At 40.0% G+C, this 20,434-nt stretch overlaps 1 protein-coding gene across 1 annotated transcript in view; it reads left to right on the top strand.

Annotated features, from left to right (window-relative positions):
* Window positions 1-19,445, top strand: part of slc8a1b (solute carrier family 8 member 1b) — a 144,252-nt gene extending 124,807 nt beyond the window's left edge. The window contains exons 8-11 of the mRNA XM_042434413.1: window positions 11,258-11,443; window positions 11,604-11,693; window positions 17,650-17,753; window positions 17,932-19,445. Coding sequence (XP_042290347.1) covers window positions 11,258-11,443; window positions 11,604-11,693; window positions 17,650-17,753; window positions 17,932-18,204 — 653 coding nt within the window. The 3' untranslated portion in view covers window positions 18,205-19,445. The remainder of the gene's footprint in view (window positions 1-11,257; window positions 11,444-11,603; window positions 11,694-17,649; window positions 17,754-17,931) is intronic.
* The last annotated feature ends 989 nt before the right edge of the window (window positions 19,446-20,434 follow it).

Genomic DNA, 20,434 nt, shown 5'->3' with positions numbered 1-20,434 from the left:
GAAACACAGCAAGTAAAACTCTCAATAGTTCAATAGTGCAGAAAGTTCTCTCAATGTTGTGGTGTCCATCTGTCAATGAAACAGTTGAAGTTGAAGTTTCTGTTGTCGGCACATTCATTCCAAAAAGATCCCAAAACACACCTCCTCCTCTGTGGATTTGACTTGTGACGAATATGAGAGTGGTATTAATCTTCTCATATATTCTCTGTTGTGTAATTACCGTACATATTATTGTAGGTACCCCTTGCCTGGTCATTTTAGTTCCTACCTGCTGTTGTTGCACCAGGGATAGTTGTAAATGTAGCAGGAAATCTGTTTTGAACCCCAAGAGAGCAAAGTTGCATGTGTGTTGGCGTTGCTTAATGAGTAATTCTAGAAAAACTGTATTGACTGACTGAACTATTAGAGAGCAGCACTTTATGGAGCAAATGGAGCAAAACGTTCATTTGTTTGGTGTTTATTAATATGAAAATAGTGCAGATAACCACTGTGAACACAGATAGTTGGACAAAAAGAAAATCACCCTATTTGCACTGCTGCTGTCTCTGAAACTGGGTTTCTATCAGGGCATTGTTTATCTCTCGCCTGCTCAATCATTTTAGTGCCTTCAAATAACTTTATCCTGTGTGTGTGTGTGTGTGTGTGTGTGTGTGTGTGTGTGTGTGTGTGTGTGTGTGTGTGTGTGTGTGTGTGTGTGTGTGTTTGTGTGTGTGTGTGTGTGTATGTATGTGTGGTCTGTCATAGGCTACTGTTGGGGACAATTCAGACTTAGGACCAGTTCATTGGGGGCAGTTTAGGGTTAGGCAAGTAGTGGTTATGGTTAGAGTTAGGGTAAGTCTCCAGGCAATGAATGTAAGTCTATATAATGTTCCCAAAAGTGACCATGATCTGGTGTGTGTGTGTGTGTGTGTGTGTGTGTGTGTGTGTGTGTGTGTGTGTGTGTGTGCTTTAGTTAGCCAGCCTGTCTGCCAGCCTTTGTTGGCGAGCTGATGCCATTAATGAAAAGGTCTGTCTTCACTCTCTTATCTGGGATTAGCTTGTCTAGGCTGAAAGAGTGTAGTGTGTGTATGTGTGTGTGTGTGTGTGTGTACGTGTGCTAAAGAGAGAGCTGTAAAAAGGCAGCGAGTGCAGTTTCCACTAAAGAATAAGCTTTAGTGGTGAGACTCACACTCTCTCTGTCACACACATGCACACGGGTTCATTACATTGTATTCATACTGGGATCAAATATTCCAGGGTTTCACCGTGATTCAAAACATTTCAACTGGCTCAACTGAACTCTAACACACACACAAATACATGCATGCGGTTGATAAGCTGAATCAGATTCAAAATCAGATCAAACTGAATGCTAATTGGTTTTTCAGGCCCTTTAAACCTGAAGCTGATTGGAGTGGGTGAGTTGAAAGTGGAGATTAAGCGCTGATTGGATGCTTACAGATCAAACTGGGAGCTGATTGGGTAGACAGGCATCCAGCTGAGAAGCAGCAGGTTGGGGTAGAAATGCATCGGCAAATTGTTTCTCTGCTCTCTGTTTATTGAGAATGGGAATGAAAGCGTGGGAGGAGGAGAGAGAGAACACAAAAAGATTAAAAAAAACATTGAGCTAGATCAAGCACTAGCTGAGAGACTAGGAAAATAAGGTGTTGATACAGTAAAATAAATGAATATCTTAAATATTAACAGAAAACAAATAAATACTACAGTGCACTATTAATATGTAGCGAGTAATTGTGACACAGACAAAGACAGCATGTTGAGGTAGGTGTTTGGTTAGAGCTACAGGGAGCTGAGATCAATCTGAAATCAATCACATATGTGATCATTACCACCAGTTGCCATTGTGTGGGTTTTTTGCTGAGACTCATTCAAACCCAGCATGTTTGTTACTGTTTATTTGAGCCCTGGAGCGTTTCCTCTTTTGGCTCAGTTAATTTGGTAAAGTTATAACAATGCCAACTTGTGTGTGGCACCAAATAAACTCATAGCAACGCCTGAAAACTCAGTCCTCTCCAAGATAAACGCTGTGTGCTGTTTTTCCTAATTCAGCACAGTTAAAACTAAACACGGTATGTGAATGTGATATGTTTCTTTGTGTGTTTTTAACTGGTGTAAACACAGAAGAAGTGATGACAGTCCAGTCACACTTAGCTCAAGCTTGAATTTAACTAGTTTCAACTCTCACTCACCGTGTTTGTCGTCTTACAGAGATGGAGTCAGCAATGATAAAGATCCATTAAATCAGTTTTGTCCCAACCCTGTCATTTTTTTTTAACATTCTGTCTATTTCGCTTCACCCCCATTTACCGCACCGCCTCTCTCACACACACACACAGTTTTCCTTTGCTTCCCCAACTTAATTACCAAACACAGGAGAAAGGTCAAAGATTAATTACTTCTCCAGTGGAATAGAAGTGTGCTGAATCTATGATGGAGGCATGAGGAGGAAATGAGGCAGCCTGACTGTCACATAAGGCCAGGGTCACCTCCTCTAAGGTTGGATGCGGTCATGGATAGATGGATGGATGGATGGATGATTGGAAGAAGTGGGTGGCTAATGGGCAGGTGGATGCTGGAAATAAGAGTAGAAGAGAAAAATGCAGTAAAGAGAGAGAGAAGGGTGGCGTTAAGAGTAAAGAGTATGAACTTAATTTTCTTGACAAAATATCTCAAAGAGTAACAGCACCAACTGGAAGAAGGAAGGGAGAGGAACAACTGCAGGGAGAAAGAACATCACAGAAGGAAAATGAGCTAAAATGGCTTCAACAATTGTGATCACTGCCTGGAAAGTGGGAAGAGAGAAAGGGAAGGAAGTAAGAAAAGAATACCATGAAAGGCAAAAATAAATAAAACAAAACGACTAATAATCTGAGATGGATCTAGGAGATCTTTTGCTGCTGTTGTGAATGCACAATGCGGACTTGACACACACGTTTTACAAACTGAGCACCCATATACTGTAGCCACACACACACACACACACACACACTTATACACAGTAATCCCAAATTGAGACATGCTGTAACTTAGTGGCTCATCCCTTCAAACACTCACTGCTGGTGCAAGGGTTTGAACAAGTCCAGAGCGGCTGTTACTGATACGGTGGTGGATTTAATACACACTGATAAGCTAGCTTCGTCTAATCTCATCTCTCTTTCTGTCTCTCATCCTCGCTCTCTCTCTCTCTCTCACGCTATCATCCTGCCTTGCTCTCTGTTATCTCCTCTCACACGTATTAGATTGAAATCAAGATTAAAATCACTTTAAAAAAGAGCCTCAATTCCTTCATCTTGACCGAAGAAATTTAGAATTTCTCTTTGTCTCTCTCATCATTTCTCTCCATTAGAAGTGTCAGATTAAGATCTCAGAGTTTAGAAGAACTCCATAAATTATTCTGGCCTCATCTATGCAAAATAATCTGTTGTTGTTTATCCGTTAAATTAAACAACCGATGTCCTCAGCCGACATTACTGTCTTTCAGAGGCTGTAGCAGGCTAAGTTTTAAAGCTAGAGTGAACATTCTGGTATCATATGATACTAGACGGCCTACAGCATCCATTGGGACCAACTTTGTCATGCTAGCTTGTCGGGAAGGGGACTAAATAACGCTCCAAGGTTAGGCTAACCTTTGGCGAGGGAAAAGCTGGCATGGCCGTTTTCAAAGGGGTCCCTCGACCTCTCACCTCAAGATATCAGAATGAAAATGGGTTCTGTGATTGCCCAAGAGTCTCCCCTTTACAGACATACCTAATTTATGCTAATCCCATGCAGATTTGGCAAAAACCATGCAGTCTTTTGCATGCAGTATTTCATTGTAGTGAGACCATTTTTTTGAAATTTGACCTCACTGTATAAAATTGATCTATTGTGACCTGTAGGATAATCAAAGCCTTGTGAAACTTTACAACCACAAAAAAGAGACCTAGAGCATTCAGAGGATGTATGGCTTTCCTAAGTATATTGACAATAAGGGGGTTTACGAGCAGTTTCCAGAAGTGCTCGCCATCCAGTCGTCAAAAAATGCAATTCTTACAGAAATCTCCAAATGTCAAAAGTTTTTGATACCAAATCACAGCATGAATTTTTCAGTGGTATTCCTCAAGTTCTTGGTGTCTTAATGTGCTATTTTGGAGGTATTTATATTTGTATCAACCCAAAAATTGCTGCAACAACTCATGAGACATAATTAAGAATGGGAATGACGATCATATACTTCCATCATAATGTTCTAAGCCCTTATACACTCTAAACTTTCAAAATTTGAATAGGTGCCTAACCAAAATACAATGTTTATTACAAATTTCTGACTAGAAAAACTTTGAGATGAGTCTATGATAGATTAGATTTGTAACAGCTTTTCGGCTAAGATGGCAGCCATGAAAAGACATTTAAAATCCGCCAAGGCTTAACCCAAGGGTCACCACCATCATAACACAATTTGGCACTTACACCGACATGCACATACGTACACACACATGCGCACAAAATGCTGCCGAGACCATGACATTTATCTCAAAGCAAGAAACCTGCATTTACCCAGCCATTAAAGCGCTCTGAAATGTCAGAAATGTGTTGTGTGTGTCTGTTTGTGTGTGTGTGTTTGTGTGTACACTGACCTGTTTTCCCGTGGGTGTGTCTTCTCTCGTTTGTTGCGTGGCTAATGGACAATTTTCCCCAGATAAGCTAACACAAAGACACAGGGAGAGATTATGTGTTTGTTTGTCAATGTTCAGTTGTGAACATACAGCATGACAAGCCTAACATGCTGCCATTTGTCGAGCAGTTTGATAGTGTTAAATCCTGGATGCGTTTACTGTCATTTACATGTTATTTCTCAGGAGCATAAAGTGTCTTTGTTGTATGCTGTGTTTCCTTCCATATGATAAATGAGCCCTTGAAAAGGCCCAAAGCTACATGTTGAGAGAGTTATTGTTTGCTGTAATCATTCTTCTTGTCCATACCGGCTATGAAGCAATCCCTTCCTCACGTGAGTACTCTGAGGGAGAAAACAGTCCTTGTTCTGTGGAAAAATTGTATTTGAAAGTTTCACTGAAGCTAGTATGTGCCTTCAGCAGTCTGAGTAAACCATATCAAGACTTGGGTCATGCAAATAATGACTGTCGAGTGTCAGGAGTAAAGGTGTCAGTAGCATGATGTTGCCTCTTATGCCAGAATCAGACTACACAACATATTTGTCTTTTCAGATTTCAGATTGGTCATTTTTGGTCATTTTTGGTCATTTTTGGAAGGCAATGTAAACCATTTATTTTTTCATTTCGGCACACATTAACGGCATTAAAATACTATCTTGACACAACTCTTGGTGGCCTTTATATAGAGACTGGATGTAATGTTTCTATCTGGAACTATTAAAAGAGTAATTTTAGATCTTTGGCATAGATTTACAGCCGTTTAAACATACAAGAAAACAACACAAAGAACATGTTCTTGTTAAACCAGACTGACTAAGAGCATAGGCACAAAGAAAGGGACAACAAGATGAAGACAAAAAAATCAATGGAAAGGAAATCAAGGGGGAGAGAGAGAGGGATTGTTAGGACAATGAATGAGAGAAAGAGGGAGAAAAAGTGAAACAAAGAGATTGATGTTCAACTACTCCACACTCCACTGCCCTCTAATTACTAAGTCCATGCCATGTTGTTCATCACCTGCTCCTCCGTGTGTGTTTTATTTACAGACTTATGTCTTTGTGTGTGTGTGTGTGTCCACACTTGAGGGAAGCATAAGAAATGTTGGTGTTCAAGGCAAAACATTGAAGGTGGAGAAACACAAATAAAAGTCCTTGTTGCGTGGAAGTAGCTGACATTTGTAGTTTTCACTGAAAATTACCTGAATTCATGGTAGAGACAGAGAAGAAATGGTGCGTGTCCAGAGTTGTGGTTACTTTTATTGTGCTCACTTAATGTAAGTTCTGTTGGCAAATATCAGATCTGGTGTTATTCTCTTTCTTATTGTCAACAAATCCCTTAAAAAGACCAAAATCAGCAGTTTGTTTGTCCATCTCTCAATACTTTCTGTTTTAACGTCCTGTACCTCATCTTTTGCACTCGCCAGCTAAAGATGTCAATCTTTAAAATGGGTCGCAAAGATGTAGTTTCATTTTTCAAAAAAAGCTGGGTAATTTCCTAAAACTGCAGGGCACTCTAGTGGTCAGCAAACATTACTCAAACAGGAGTAAATAATACATTTACAGACTATTTTCTGCAGCCCTAAGTGAAAATTTACAGCAGCAGGAAGGTGTATGTAGGATTGACTCAACAATATCCTTTTTCGTAGTAATGAAAATATATTTACATATGGGTGTTTAATAGGTTTTGGACGGTAATGGAGGTCTATGGCACAGAGGAATAAACAACAGTGCCAATTAAAAGTATGAACACACCTTGCCATTCCCTTAAATGAGAAAGTGTCTCCCAACTTTTGACTGGTACTGTACAACAGACTTTGGCTACATGGTCTGTGTTACCTCTTAATCTACTGTGGCTTAGATTGAATCTAATTTGTGTGTCACTTTGAACGAAAACATCTGCCAAATGAATAACTGTACATGTTTTTCAGTTGCCCTCATTGTGCTGCAGTTTACGTCACAACCTGCCTGTCCTTGCTATGCACGAACTGTAATTTTTATCCTTTAGACGCTGAATGACAATGAACAGTTGACTCACTCAGTGACTGATTATTTGATTGATTTGTAGACTGATTGGCTTGTCAAAAGACAGGCACTGATGGACTATGTGTGTGTGAGTGTGTGACAACTGCTCTTCTGAAACGCCGAACACAGCACAAATAAAACTAATTCAGATGGATGTTACATAAGTCACTTGCTGAACAAAATGATGATACTGTTCCAGACTCAATCTTCAGTTTTTACAAAGGAATAATGAAACTTTATTAATGATTTCATTTTGTGCCATAATGCACTGAGGAAAAAAATCAGCCACTTGTGTGTGTCACGTATCTGTTTGAAACTCTCCAGTGACTCTGGTGCCTGTCTGACAGCCTGACTCTGTGTGTGTGTGTGTGTGTGTATGTGTGTGTGTGTCCGAGACAGACAGGCTGACAGGACCAGTGGAACATGAATATAAACATGAGCATGTCAGCATGAGTTCTGACAGACAGATGCGCGTGCACACACATGCAGACACACACACACACACACACACACAGTCAACACAGCTGTCCAACTGAAGTCAGTGTCAGTCTGAAGTAAGGCTGTCTTTGTTTGGTCAGGGAATGTCTCAAGAAACTGGTTAAAATTCAGATCCACTGTACAGTGGAGAGATTTTTCCACATACCAACAGGACAGAAGAGGCTTTGAACATCATGGACATGTCTTCAAAAAGGCAGTGTAGTTTGTTAAAAGACCTGCTGGGCTCTTATATTTCAACTTCTATTTATTTCTGACAACCACAGCTGCTTATTTCTGTGACTCAGAAGTGTGTTGTTTTTTTTTTTGTAGAACCCTGGTGGCTAGCTGTATGCAGCCTGACATGAATTATCCAGAATCTCTTTCTCTTCTTCTGTAATGTAGGGTGATTGAGGAGTCGTTTTAGAGCAACTCGGGGGTTTTCTGCACGAGAGCTTGTTTGGACGCATCTTTTTCAAAGCCCAGTGTGTGTGTGTGTGTGGATATGTGTTTTTTGTGTAAACAGACAGTGGTGTATGATTCTCACAAGTCCCCTGAGCTCAGACCGGATCATTTTAAGTGCACAGTCACTACACTTACACACTCATGTACACACAACATGCATGGCTGGCAGCATGTAGTAAAGAGCTGCTGTCCATATCGGCCCTGACCTATGAGGGCGCAGCTTCTGGGCACGCTAAGTGAGCAGCAAAAGATAATACACGCCAACACCTCTGTAGGGCAAGAGAGAGAGTATTGATAGGTGTGTGCATGTGTGTCAGATTAGCTATTTCTGCAATTATATGTAAACTTGTTTTATTTATTGTTGCTTAGGACATTATATATCTTTTTTTGGCTTTTTTTTTGTCTGGACTTCTTAAAAATAACACTGAGATGACAGATCACACACACACACACACACAAAACGGAGTGACGAGACTGACAATAGCATTTAGAGAGTAACAGCAGGTTCTGGAGGGATGAGGGAGATTTAGAGGGATGAAGTAAGAAAGTGACAGAGAATATTCAATTATATAAAGACTATATCAGCAAAATGTGACCAAGCATGAAAAGAGTGTGGAATACAGAGAGAGAGAGAAAGAAAGAATTACTTTTGGATAACCACTTTATCACCATAACGCCTAACTGAGCATGGAAATAGAGAGACGGAGAAGGAAGAAAGCGTTCATAGCAAGAGGGGAAAAAAGCTAATAGAGAAGTAAGAGTGACAGTGTATAGAGATATGAGCCAAATAGCAGAGACTGAGAGAGATTCATGTTACGAGGGTGCCAGAAACATGAATCTATACTATGCTGTACAAGGCAAAGGATGTTTTATTTAACCAAAACCATGGAGTGGTCAACACTGACAGGGGGGCTGTCAGACAACACCACAAAAGTTAAACATAGGAGCAGACACAATTAAAGATTTTGTCCCAGGGTTCCCCATCTTATAAGATTTTTGCTTTTAGATGTTTTGTTACAGAAAGTGTATGAAACCCATGATCAAAATAGTCATACATTCTGTCATTGTGTTATTTATGGATGAAACCCCCCTGAAACCCCCTCAAGGACCCCTGGGGGTCCCTAGACCCTACTTTGAGAACCACTGTTCGATCTAACTTGATTGGACAACATTACCGTTCTCCCGATACGGTCAATCCACATTGTGATATCTCCATGGATGCTGGCGGGGCACCCACATAAATAGATAATTAGCGCACAGAGGGACAGGAAATGACAAGAAAGAAACCGAGACTGTGATAAAAGAACATAAACTGTATAAACATCGGTACAAAGAAAGAGAAAGAAGTAGAGAGAGGAGCATAATAGACTGTGTGGGAGGCAAGGAGAGCTGTTGAAAGTAAAAAGTGACATAACTCAGGTAGACTTGTTTTATAATCCATTACTCTGTGTGTGTGTGTGTGTGTGTGTGTGTGTGTGTGTGCATACTTACCAAACCATAATAGTGGATGAAGCAATCGCTCTCTGTTCTGACCTTCTACTGTTCATTTATACTTAATGATTTGATTAGCTCCAAGTGCTCACCCTGAAAAGGAGACATTTATTTTTAATTACATGAAACAATGTACATGTTGGAGGGGTTTAATTTCAGGACGGTGACCCCTGAGGAAACCGTTGACCCTATTAGAGTGCATTAATCTATGTTAACTCAGGATAATGTATTGTACTTACACAACACACCACTTAGATCTGGTGCGTGACTCATGTTTATGACTTAAATATCAGGCTGTCTTGTAACTTTATTGTTGCTTATAACAGAAGGTCACCACTCAAAGTGTCAACAGCTGCGGTACATTTGTGGAAACGTCCAGTCTCATGTCGGGATCAGTGTGGTTATAAGCCGAGATGAGGACGATTCGAGTGTTGAGTCAGATTTTTTCAGATTTTCTTAGAATTTTGTTATCTCTTGTGACAGTCTTATTCTTAATTCATGTATGAAATCCTAAATGACATAATTCAAAAGAGATAAATTATCTGTCACTGTGAAATGAAAGGGTGCACATGGGAGTTTGTTTCTGATTCTTTGATTTTCTACATTTTTATTTCAAAAAAGTACATCAGAATATTCTCATTTACAAACGTTTGCTTTAAATAGCAATTAGCACAGGGGAATTTCATACATGGAAGCCAAAAAAAAACACCCCCAGTTGTATAAATCTGTTAGATAACACAGGAAACGAGCACAAACTCTTCTTATTGGACTCTAAAAATCAGGTGTCTTTCAACATTTTATGAATTACTTTGATGACATACAGTACCAGTCGAAAGTTTGGACACACTTCTGAAGGAGAAAGTGCGTCCAAACTTGTGTCTGGTACTGTATGTCAGTAAAAAAACAAAAAGAAAATAGATGGACAATGTGCATTTGAAAGGACCAAAGGCTCTTAGAAGATTAATTGTATGCAGCGGATGAATGGAACAGATGAAATCAATAAGAGATCAGGGCTTTCACTGGGATTTACCCAGTCAATGTTTTTTCATGAAACAGCAGGTTATCTCATTTATTCATTCATTTGAGTCATTTATAAAATGGAGCAGCACAACAGCCAGACACACAGAGAAGTGCATAGACTGCTAATGGTCCATGTGAGTGTTTATCTCTTTCAGTGAGTGACTAAAGTAATTTAAATTTCATGTTTCAAGTAGTCCCTCATGTTCAGCAGACATATTAAGTATCATCACACACACATACACACACACACACGCACAACAAAGCCTAACAGTGTGTGGTCGGCTGTAGTCCATGTCCTGAAGCAATGATTAGACTTGGATACTGACACAAACATACACCTGCTAATCAGTGGGTCAAAATTAGTCCGATTGTGTCCGATTACATCTGTAATGACGTAATGATAACGCATTTCTGTTACTGTAGACTTGACTTTAAAATGTTTCGTTTTGCTGGAGTTAATCTGTTGCACTTCAATCATGAACAGATAATATCAGCTCTTTTCTCCCAGCAGGGCAAATTTGAGTTTGTCAAGTAAACAAAATGTGTCCAAAAAGTGTTGTTTATGTTTCCATTGATTAATTTATTAGATTAAGGCGTCTTCACCTTCATGGTTCCTCATAATATACTTTATAATGCTGCTGAGATGAGTTCGATCTATTTATGCATGAAGTTATTCAAACACATTAAAAAATGTTTACAATTCTGATTTTAAAAAGACTGGACGTTAAACATTCAGCAACAGGTTTTTGCAGAGTATGTTGTTGTTGTTGTTAAGCAGCTCACACTACAGGATGATGTAGTCGCAAAATCAAATTCGATATACTGTTTTCATGATGTGTCCAACTGGTCTGAGGCTCAAGAGATTTTATTACTTTCCACTGGGATCAATATTTCTCCAAGTAAAGCTGTTGCTGCACCTGTTCTTTTTGCTGTTCCTTTAGACGGAAATATTCTATAAACTGGTCTATTCAGGGAAAGACGCATAGGATAACAGCTTTTATTCCATACATGTAAACAATCAGAATTTTGTTCCTTTGCAGCTGAGAACTTTTATGGAGTCAAACCTGTACGCAGAACAGGACTCTGCTGCCCTCGTCTTTAACCTTTCATTTCTCTTCCCTCTTTCTCCTGCAGGCGAGGATGACGATGACGAGGAGTGCGGGGAGGAGAAGCTGCCGTCATGTTTCGACTACGTCATGCACTTCCTCACCGTCTTCTGGAAGGTTCTGTTCGCCTTCGTACCACCCACAGAGTACTGGAACGGCTGGGCCTGCTTCGTCGTCTCCATCTGCATGATCGGACTGCTCACCGCCGTCATAGGTACGACGAAACCAACAGGATAGTAGTGTTGAAGTGACAGAAAAGATGTTCAAATATGTTTATTATTCTATTCTGTATTTATGGAATATTTAGCACAATTGTTTTATTAGATAGTAGTATTAAGTACAGTGATGATGATGTTCCTTTGATGTTGTCACAGGGGACCTGGCCAGTCATTTTGGCTGCACAGTGGGCCTGAAAGACTCAGTCACAGCAGTAGTATTTGTCGCATTGGGAACCTCTGTTCCAGGTGAGTGTGTGTGGACTTAAACTTTATGTCTGTATACATGTATGTGTGCTCTACTATTGATCCATCAGTGTCTCTGTTTTAATTATCTTAAATATCTTGCTGTCGGGCTTTCTGCCAGCTTTAATCAAAGACCTTTCTGTCTCCACATTTGGCATTTAGCTTCACAAGGTCTTTATGAGCATAAAGTACCCTGACGCCTTCAATTTAGGAATGGATTAGCATTAATCAATCGATCCCCTTCAGGGCGTGCACCTTGACATTTTCAATTCCTTGCTTCATTTCTTACAACTATAAGTTTTATTCCTCCCATTTCTTTTCCTGAGTGTGTATATATATAAAAATTAACTGCTTTACACTGATAGCTGTTGTATAAAAGCCTCATCAGAGTTAATATTCTTTTAAACAACAATCAATGGTAGCTATAATACAACAATGGAAATGGAAATGGAAACCCCACACGTACTATAGGTAAGCACAAAATAGTAATACATACTGTACCAGTCAATAGTTTGGACCAAACATTTGACTGGTATTGCAGCCATGTAGGAAAATGATTTAACACAACACAAAACTTTACAAAGATGCATTTGAGAAATTGCAAGATACAAACATATTTTATTGAGCGGTTTGGTTCATATACAGATAACAATGAATAATAATGAAGCCAAACAATGTTTTATACAGATATCCACTTGACATTTAATCAGAACATAAAAAATATTGGAACATTAATAACAACAAATTAAACTGAGGAGAAAAAAGGGAGAAAAAGGCAACAAAGAATCTAGATAGCCCCACCCCGTCACCATGTCGATCATATTACCAAATTGAGAACATTTGTTTCTTAAAGCAAATTGTTGGCTTGTTGACTTAAAGCAAGTGTTAATCAAGTCACTGTGATACATTTTAATGATTTCTACAGTAGTTTACTTTCAAAATTATTATTTTTTATTTATTTGGGGAACAGGGAAGACAGTTTCTAAGCTGAAGGAGATTAACTGTCTATTCCCACAAGTCCTTCAATTTAAAATATAGAAAATATATCAAAATATATTGTTGGTCATATAAACATTTTCTGATCTAACACCCCTATCGGCAGTAATTGGCAGGACTCCATTCATTTGTTTTCCAAAACTGTTTACTAATCACTGTTTAATAATCTATGTATAATAATAATGATATGTTATATGATGTGACAATGCAATGGTTAAGGTCAGTTTTAGACACAAAAACAACTTGGTTAGGTTCAGGAAAACATCACCGTTTGGGTTAAAATGATAACTTTCCTTAAGGTTAGGGGACCTTTGTCGTCATGACTACAATAACAACGGTGTGGTTAAGGGTCATGGTTTTTAAAGAAAAACACTTGACTCGTGGTTGGAAACGGGAAACGAACAGCATTTCAGAACAGTCTTGCAAATGAATTACTATTTTTTTCCTCACTTTATTTGAAGTGATTAAACATCCCAAAAAAAAAAGAGAGAAAAAACGTAGCGCTCATGTTTTTCCCTCTTGTCATTCTGAAGGAGTTTTTGCCATGATTGACCCTGTAGTTTCTAGACTCTCAAGTGTATTTTTATGCGTGGGAGCTTGTTAGAGGAAGCAGCACAGTCTACAGACAGCGGCATGGATCATCCTCTAAACGTGAAGAATGGCCACCGACTGCAGCAGCCGGTTAAATATGTTTTAACCTTGGCCCCGGTCTGCTGCTTTCTGCACTGACACACACACACACACACAGAACATACATGCAGACAAACAGTAATTGCTAGAATTCTGGATGTATAAGCTGAAACATGCAGACACATAAACAACTGTGCAACTGTAATTACTCATACACTCATACATGCAATACATTAAAGCTTGCAATAGGTTTCACACACTTGTACATGCACACACACGCCTGTACTGTGACCACCTTGTGTTATTAACATAGTGCTATTTGTCATGTCAGGCTCAGATGGTCTCTGTCCTCCCATTTAGGGAGCTGAGGGATAAAAGTGATGTATAACATACTATTTTACACACACACACACACACACACATATATTTGTATGCGTGCAGAAAATGTAATATTTGCACCCACACAAATAGAAATATACACTTGCGACAAACACAGATACACACACACACACAAAATGTGTAGAGCTGCAGAATGGAAACAAAGTGGTTCAGCCTTATTAACAGAGCCTCTCGTGGACCACTCACATACGCACGCACACACACACACACACACACACACACACACAGACACACACACAAAGAAACAGACTTCCAGTTCTTTGGCTATTACAGTTAATAAAACCCATCCTGTGCTGTGGTTCCATGATGATTAACCTCGTTTATCACAGTTATCCAGGCTAACACACACACACACACACACACACACACACACACGCACACACACACACACAAACACACAGTGAGAGAGAGGAGGAGATACTTTGGAAGAAAACAACAGGAGTAGAGCTGTTAAAAGAGAATAATAAAACACAAAAACTAAAAATTGGCTTTTTTCAGGGGATTTAGGTGAAACCTCTGAGCCTCATTACTTCGCAAGTCCAAAGTATATTTAAAGTAAAGTCTGTATCACTTTACTTTAGCCTCAGGAAGTCAATAAATATATTTTAACTGTGAAAAATATACTGGGGGGTTCAATGGGATAAACAAAATTTATATAAGAAAGATCTGTGTAGTTAATGTTAGGTCTATAAAACATTTATTATTACATGTACGTACGTATGTTTTACATTTATTATATTTCAGGTCAAATAATGAATGAGGTGGAATATGTAGACTGACTTTGACTAAAGCAGGAACATAACTGTTTAAAATGACATTAGATGAAAGCACATTTGACCTTTTAAAAAAATGTTATGGCAAAATTGCCCTGAAACCTTAAGGGTATTAAGGACATCAGGGGGAATTAAAGTGGCACTAAGGTCTTTGAGGACAAAAGTAGAACTTGCTTGACTTTGCAAACACCTTCGTACAAACCTTTCAGCTGATGCACAGAGATGCTGTGGTAAAGATGTATATAAATATACATATATCCAAATCATCTACAGTCAGTCTTGCACAAATTTCCAATCAATAAGTCACCAGAAGGTTCATCCTCTGAACCATAATGTTTGGTGACCCCCTAATCTTTCCTCTAAGCCCACCACTGGGGAAAAAATTCAACTTGAAGGAAGATTATCAGATTGCCATGAGCACATCAATGCTCCTCCCCAGTGAGCCCCATAGGGCAAGAGGAAAAAGGGAGCGGAGGAGAGAGGAAGGAGAGGTAAAGGGAGAAGATGCTGAGAGGAAGGATGAGATAGAAAGAGAGAGCGAGAGAGAGAGAGAGACCGGTTGATTGCCAGAGAGGCTGAGGAAAAGGGCAGAAAACTCTCAAGGGAGGCATACTCTCACAGAAGGAGCTGCCGAGTGGAACCTGTTTCACACACACACACACAAATACACACACAAACATGCCGCTGCCGAACATGCGAGCACCCACGCACTCACCCACTCAATCAGCACTCAAAGACCAATTGATGCATACACACACACACACACACACACACAGGCCTTTGCCAGCTGGTGGAGGCATGGTATCAGATTGGACCCAGGTGGCGTTCGCTAACACACCAACACACACGAGGGCAGACGGGCGCAAATAAATAGATCCTGCATACACACACACACACACACACTTAAGCCCAGCAGGCTGCTTGTCCTTGAAGCTTTAAGGTGTAAGGGGAGATTTATCTTTGCTGGACTCTTCCCATCTTTCTTTGGCCCATTGCCTCTCCCCACTCCCCAACCCCTCTCCTCCTCAGTCGTCTTCCGGTCCTCCCATCATCCTCTTTTCCTCCGCCAGTTTGGCTGCCACTTCAAGAAAGCCCTTCCTCCTCTTTTTCATCTTTTGCTCCTTCACTCTGTTGCTTTCTTCCTCCATTTTTGTTCTTCTCTCTCTATATCTTGATAAAAGTAAGACATAAATCACTAATGAGGAGAAGATGTACAGAAAATTAAAGAGAGAACAGAGTGACAGAGTAACTGACCGCTGGCTATTTGCTCACTCTTTGTGCTCTCAGTGAAGCTACTGTTCGGATTTGGCAGGGTCTCCACCGTTACTTTCAGTACAGCGAGGAAGAGTGTCCCTTTGGAGCTGCCATAGTTTGGCAAACACGACACCAAGGGAAATTTTTGGGACTAAGCACCGCAATGCTGATTAGTTGCCAGGCCAAGATTTGTTTGCCCCTGCAAAGTGAGATTCAGCCTTGTAAATTATTGATCTTGGACCAAATCCGGCCCATGCTGGCTGCCAGCGACAGAACACTGTAACAGGATTAAAGATTATGGTTTCTAATTTAAGGTTCCCTGTCTCAATGTGGAAAACAGGATTTGCACAGTGGTCTGTATTAATAATTATAAGTATAATATATTTTTTAAAAATGCCCCTCTCTGTTGTTATGTTCTTGTATTAATCGTAAATTACTGCATGTCGAGATCAAGAGTTCAAGTTTAAACCCGTTTGTACTGCAGAACATTCACTCAATCAGTGAATGCACTTTTTTTATTAGTGCAATGCATTGTGCCTTCCCCAAGGCCCGATCATCTCCCACTAACCTTTACTTTCTTAGTTGTACAAAGGACAGAACAGTTATATAACGGTAGCTAATGGTGACAGAAGGGGAAAGGAAAAGTCCAGAATCAAAAGTTTTCTTCTTCACGTTTACAATTAAGCGGTCAGAACATGTGCTTGATGGTGGCACTAGAGAAAAGTATAGTATAGTATAGTGTCCACAACCTTATTTGATGGCAACCAGGACAGTTTTGAAGCTATTCTGGTCAAACAGTCAGAGGGATGGAGGTGATTGTGATCCAGAGATAAAAGAGGAATAAAAATATCAAAAGAAATTGGTTAATAATTAATATCTAAAATATGCTCCAATTAAAGAGCATGCTGTCTGACTTTGTTTCCAAAGTATAATCTCTAAATATGTGTGAGTAAGAACTTGGGGAATACTGTTCTGCAGCATCCATAGCAACCAAACTTTTACACCACACTAACAAACAACTGATCATCTTTACCAAATGTTCTGCCTTGGTGATTTCGGAAAGGTTTTGGACTCAGTCTGGAATAACAGCCTGTTCCTAAGGCTACATTCAGACCAAATCCAGCAATCCAGCACAATGAAACACAATGAAATATGATCAAGGAAGTCAAGTTGGAGTCACAGATTAATGCATTCAAGGATTTATCAAAAGCCAAAACACAGCATATCAGTTTGTAAAACTCACAGACAGGATTTTACAAGTTATCACGGCGGCAAATGCTTTATCTTTCGTCACAATGATCATGAGGTAAACAGTCAAATATGGAGTTCACATTAGAAAGTAATCCACCGGAAATGTATGCTTGCATGTATGTGACGACTGGCCATCGCAGCGTGACGTTGGGTTGCATTTTGGCAACAAAATGTTGATTCCAGTTCAACTGTTGTTGTCGGATGGCCGCAGTGGTTTTTTGCTGAGCTGTATGCCGTCCCCACTCCTGCAGGGCAAATGCACTACTCTCATTCAAATAAGTGGAAGGGCTGCCATTTTGCATGCATAGAAAATGTATAAAGGGAAAAACATGACATAATTAAAACAATGTATAAAAACCTTATATATCTGTAAAAACTGGAAATATGGAAAGAATTGCATGGAGTTGCAATATTACCCCAATTCTATTTAATTTTTATATTATAGGACTAGTAAAATCTGGCGCAATCGGATTTCCCCTATCTGAATACTGAAATTAAAAGACTTGTGTTTGCAGACGATCTCATGCAATATTAATGCAGAAACACAGCAACGCTGCAAGGTTTGGAGGATTTATTTCCAACTTTTGATAGGCATTCATTGAGGAAGTACTGACAGAAAATGCATCACATGCAAAACTTTTTCTCTCTCCGCCCAGATACCTTTGCCAGCAAGGTAGCTGCTATCCAGGATCAATATGCAGACGCATCCATTGGAAATGTGACTGGCTCCAACGCTGTCAATGTTTTCCTGGGCATCGGGGTGAGTCCCAATTAATTTGCAGATAAATTGATTGATAGCTGAAGTACACTGGCACTTGATACTAGTAATAACTATTAATGTATGTACAATAACTGATATGATATTGTACAAATTCTATTCTTTGACGCTGCTGATTTGAAATTTTATTCCATTCAACATCCATTCTGATGCTTGACAGGTGGCGTGGTCCATCGCCGCCATCTACCACCAGAGCAATGGGAAGGAGTTCAGGGTGGACCCGGGCACACTGGCCTTCTCCGTCACGCTCTTCACCATCTTTGCCTTTATAAGCGTCGCCACACTGATGTACCGGCGACGACCAGAGATCGGTGGAGAGCTGGGCGGGCCCCGGACTGCGAAGGCCCTGACCACCATGCTGTTCGTCAGCCTGTGGCTCCTCTACATCCTCTTCTCCTCACTGGAGGCTTACTGCCACATCCAGGGCTTCTAAGATGGCAGGAGATGACGAAGGGGAGGGCGGGACAGAGGGAGGACATGGAAGAAGAAAGCAAGGGGAGGTGGATGAATGGATGGATTTGAAAATTAAGGCTGTCTCGTTGATCTATCACTCCCTCCCTTTACGCAATAGATTGAATGACGAATGAATGGATGGATGTATAGAATGAAGGAACGGAGGACACATTAAAGCATCTAAAAACAGAATAGAAGGAAGTACGGATGCATGGAAGGACAACGACAAACAGGAGAATCATAGGAGCTAAAGAAGCTTGAAAGAAAAAGGAATAAACTAAAACTACCGGAATACATTTTCTGTCTCGATCTATAAATCAAAACCAATCAATTAAAAGTTGTCTTTAAACCCCCTGTTTTAAATTCGTAAAACTAATCCCCCAAGTCACAAACGCACATACACACACAAATAAATGCACACAATTTGTCTCAGCTGGTTCAACCATACAGAAATCAAAATGTGAAGTGCCACAGAGAGGTTAAAACAGACTGACACCATCACAGTTACCAGCTTGGATTTGTGGATTCAACAACAGCAATCCCATTAAACCCCTTCCAGTTGGAGCAGTGAACTCCAACGTCCAGCTGCAGTAACAGAGACAAGTGAGACAGAAAAAGACAGAATAACTGTGTTAGTATGTACATGCATGACCAGACAATACTGAAAACACAATCAGAAGAAATTGGATATATTGCCACAGCTGTTTAATGACAACAAACTGTGTGTGTGCTAGTGTGTGACTGTGTGTTTCGCTGCTTGTGCGTTGTGGGAAGATGGTCAAGTACTGTGAAAAAGTCGCCTCTCGTTTTGCTGTCGCTGGGTGAGACGGAATATGCTTTCGTATTAAAAGGTCTTTTTGACTCTCGCTCTACCAACCTGTAGAAATGCTGAGTAAGACTCTTTTGCGGGAGGGCACGTTCAACGAAGCGAAATGTTCTGAACGTCACTGAGGTTAGAGATGTAAATACAAAGAGCTAAACATACTTTATAGCTCCACTTCTTTCCTTCTGAATGTCTTGGTTACGCCATGCGCTCCTGAACGGGCCCTCTTTCTGTTGCTTTATACTGTAGATGTAAATGATTTAAGGTCTAATTTGAATCAAGAAGGGGTTAGTGTGCTTTTACCTTTAATAAGGCCATGTCTGAAAGGACAAAATGGCCGCTCTACCGTTTAAAACTGTTAGAGAAACTATTATCATTGCATAAATATCTAGGTTAATCTTATGTGTGCTTGTTTTTTTTTTTTTTTGTTTGTTTTTTTACTGTGGAATTCTGTTACCTGGTTTTCCACCAATGAGATTGCCACCTTCATGTGTCAATCGAAACATTGCAATAGACTTTGAAAAACATAGGTACCGCACTCTGTGAAACCTCATAGGCTGTCTGTTTCTGGTGCCGCTTTCCCGTTGGTTGACTGAACAGCTTCTGTCATTATCCATGCATGTCTCAAGCACCTCTCCCTGGCTGGTCAGTGGACCAATCAAAATCCTCAAGGGCTTTGTATGAAACAACCACTAATCCCTAACCCTGACCCTTGGTTTATAATTCTTCACATAGATTGGTCTTTAGGGGACTATTTAACAGGGATTTGTATTCCTTTACCATGTCAACAACTTGCTCAGTTGGACTTTGCTTCAGTGTGGCTTAAAAAAAAAAAAAAAACAAGACTACATGAACAGTTTCACAGCTTAATTTGGTACAGACATCGCCAGACCAAGTATCCAGAGTTAGCTAAATATCCAATCACCCAATGATCCAGACATCTCATTAAGGCGAGACTTAGCCCTTTCTTAGTGGGAGTCTTTCCCAGTTGATTACAAAGACTGCTTATAAATTGGGGTCAGCCTTATTCCAAATTAAATCACCCAACTCTGTTCTTTCCCAGGCTGCCTCTGCTCATTGTTATGTTTCTTAATTATGCTAGCCTTCAGCCATGTGGATCATGAAGACCTTAACCCAAAGGAAGCCGAATAATATATAATATAGACATAATATGATATCTTTATTCAAGGGCAAGTGTTTGCTCTTGATTGAAGAGCCAACATGTAAGTGGCAAGATTCATGCTTCACATACAGCAGGCTGTGGAAACCAACTGTTTACTTTACTTCAGCAACTACTTTTCAGTCTTTTATATTTGAGCCATCAGATGAAGGAATAGCACGAAAGTATTTGCTGCTGGTGGAGGCGGAGGCTTACAAACAGATCAGG

Source organism: Thunnus maccoyii, chromosome 14 (assembly GCF_910596095.1).
Source record: "Thunnus maccoyii chromosome 14, fThuMac1.1, whole genome shotgun sequence".
Lineage (NCBI taxonomy): Eukaryota > Metazoa > Chordata > Actinopteri > Scombriformes > Scombridae > Thunnus > Thunnus maccoyii.
Note: the sequence above shows the minus strand (reverse complement) of the source record. Positions and strands in the feature narration are given on the sequence as shown.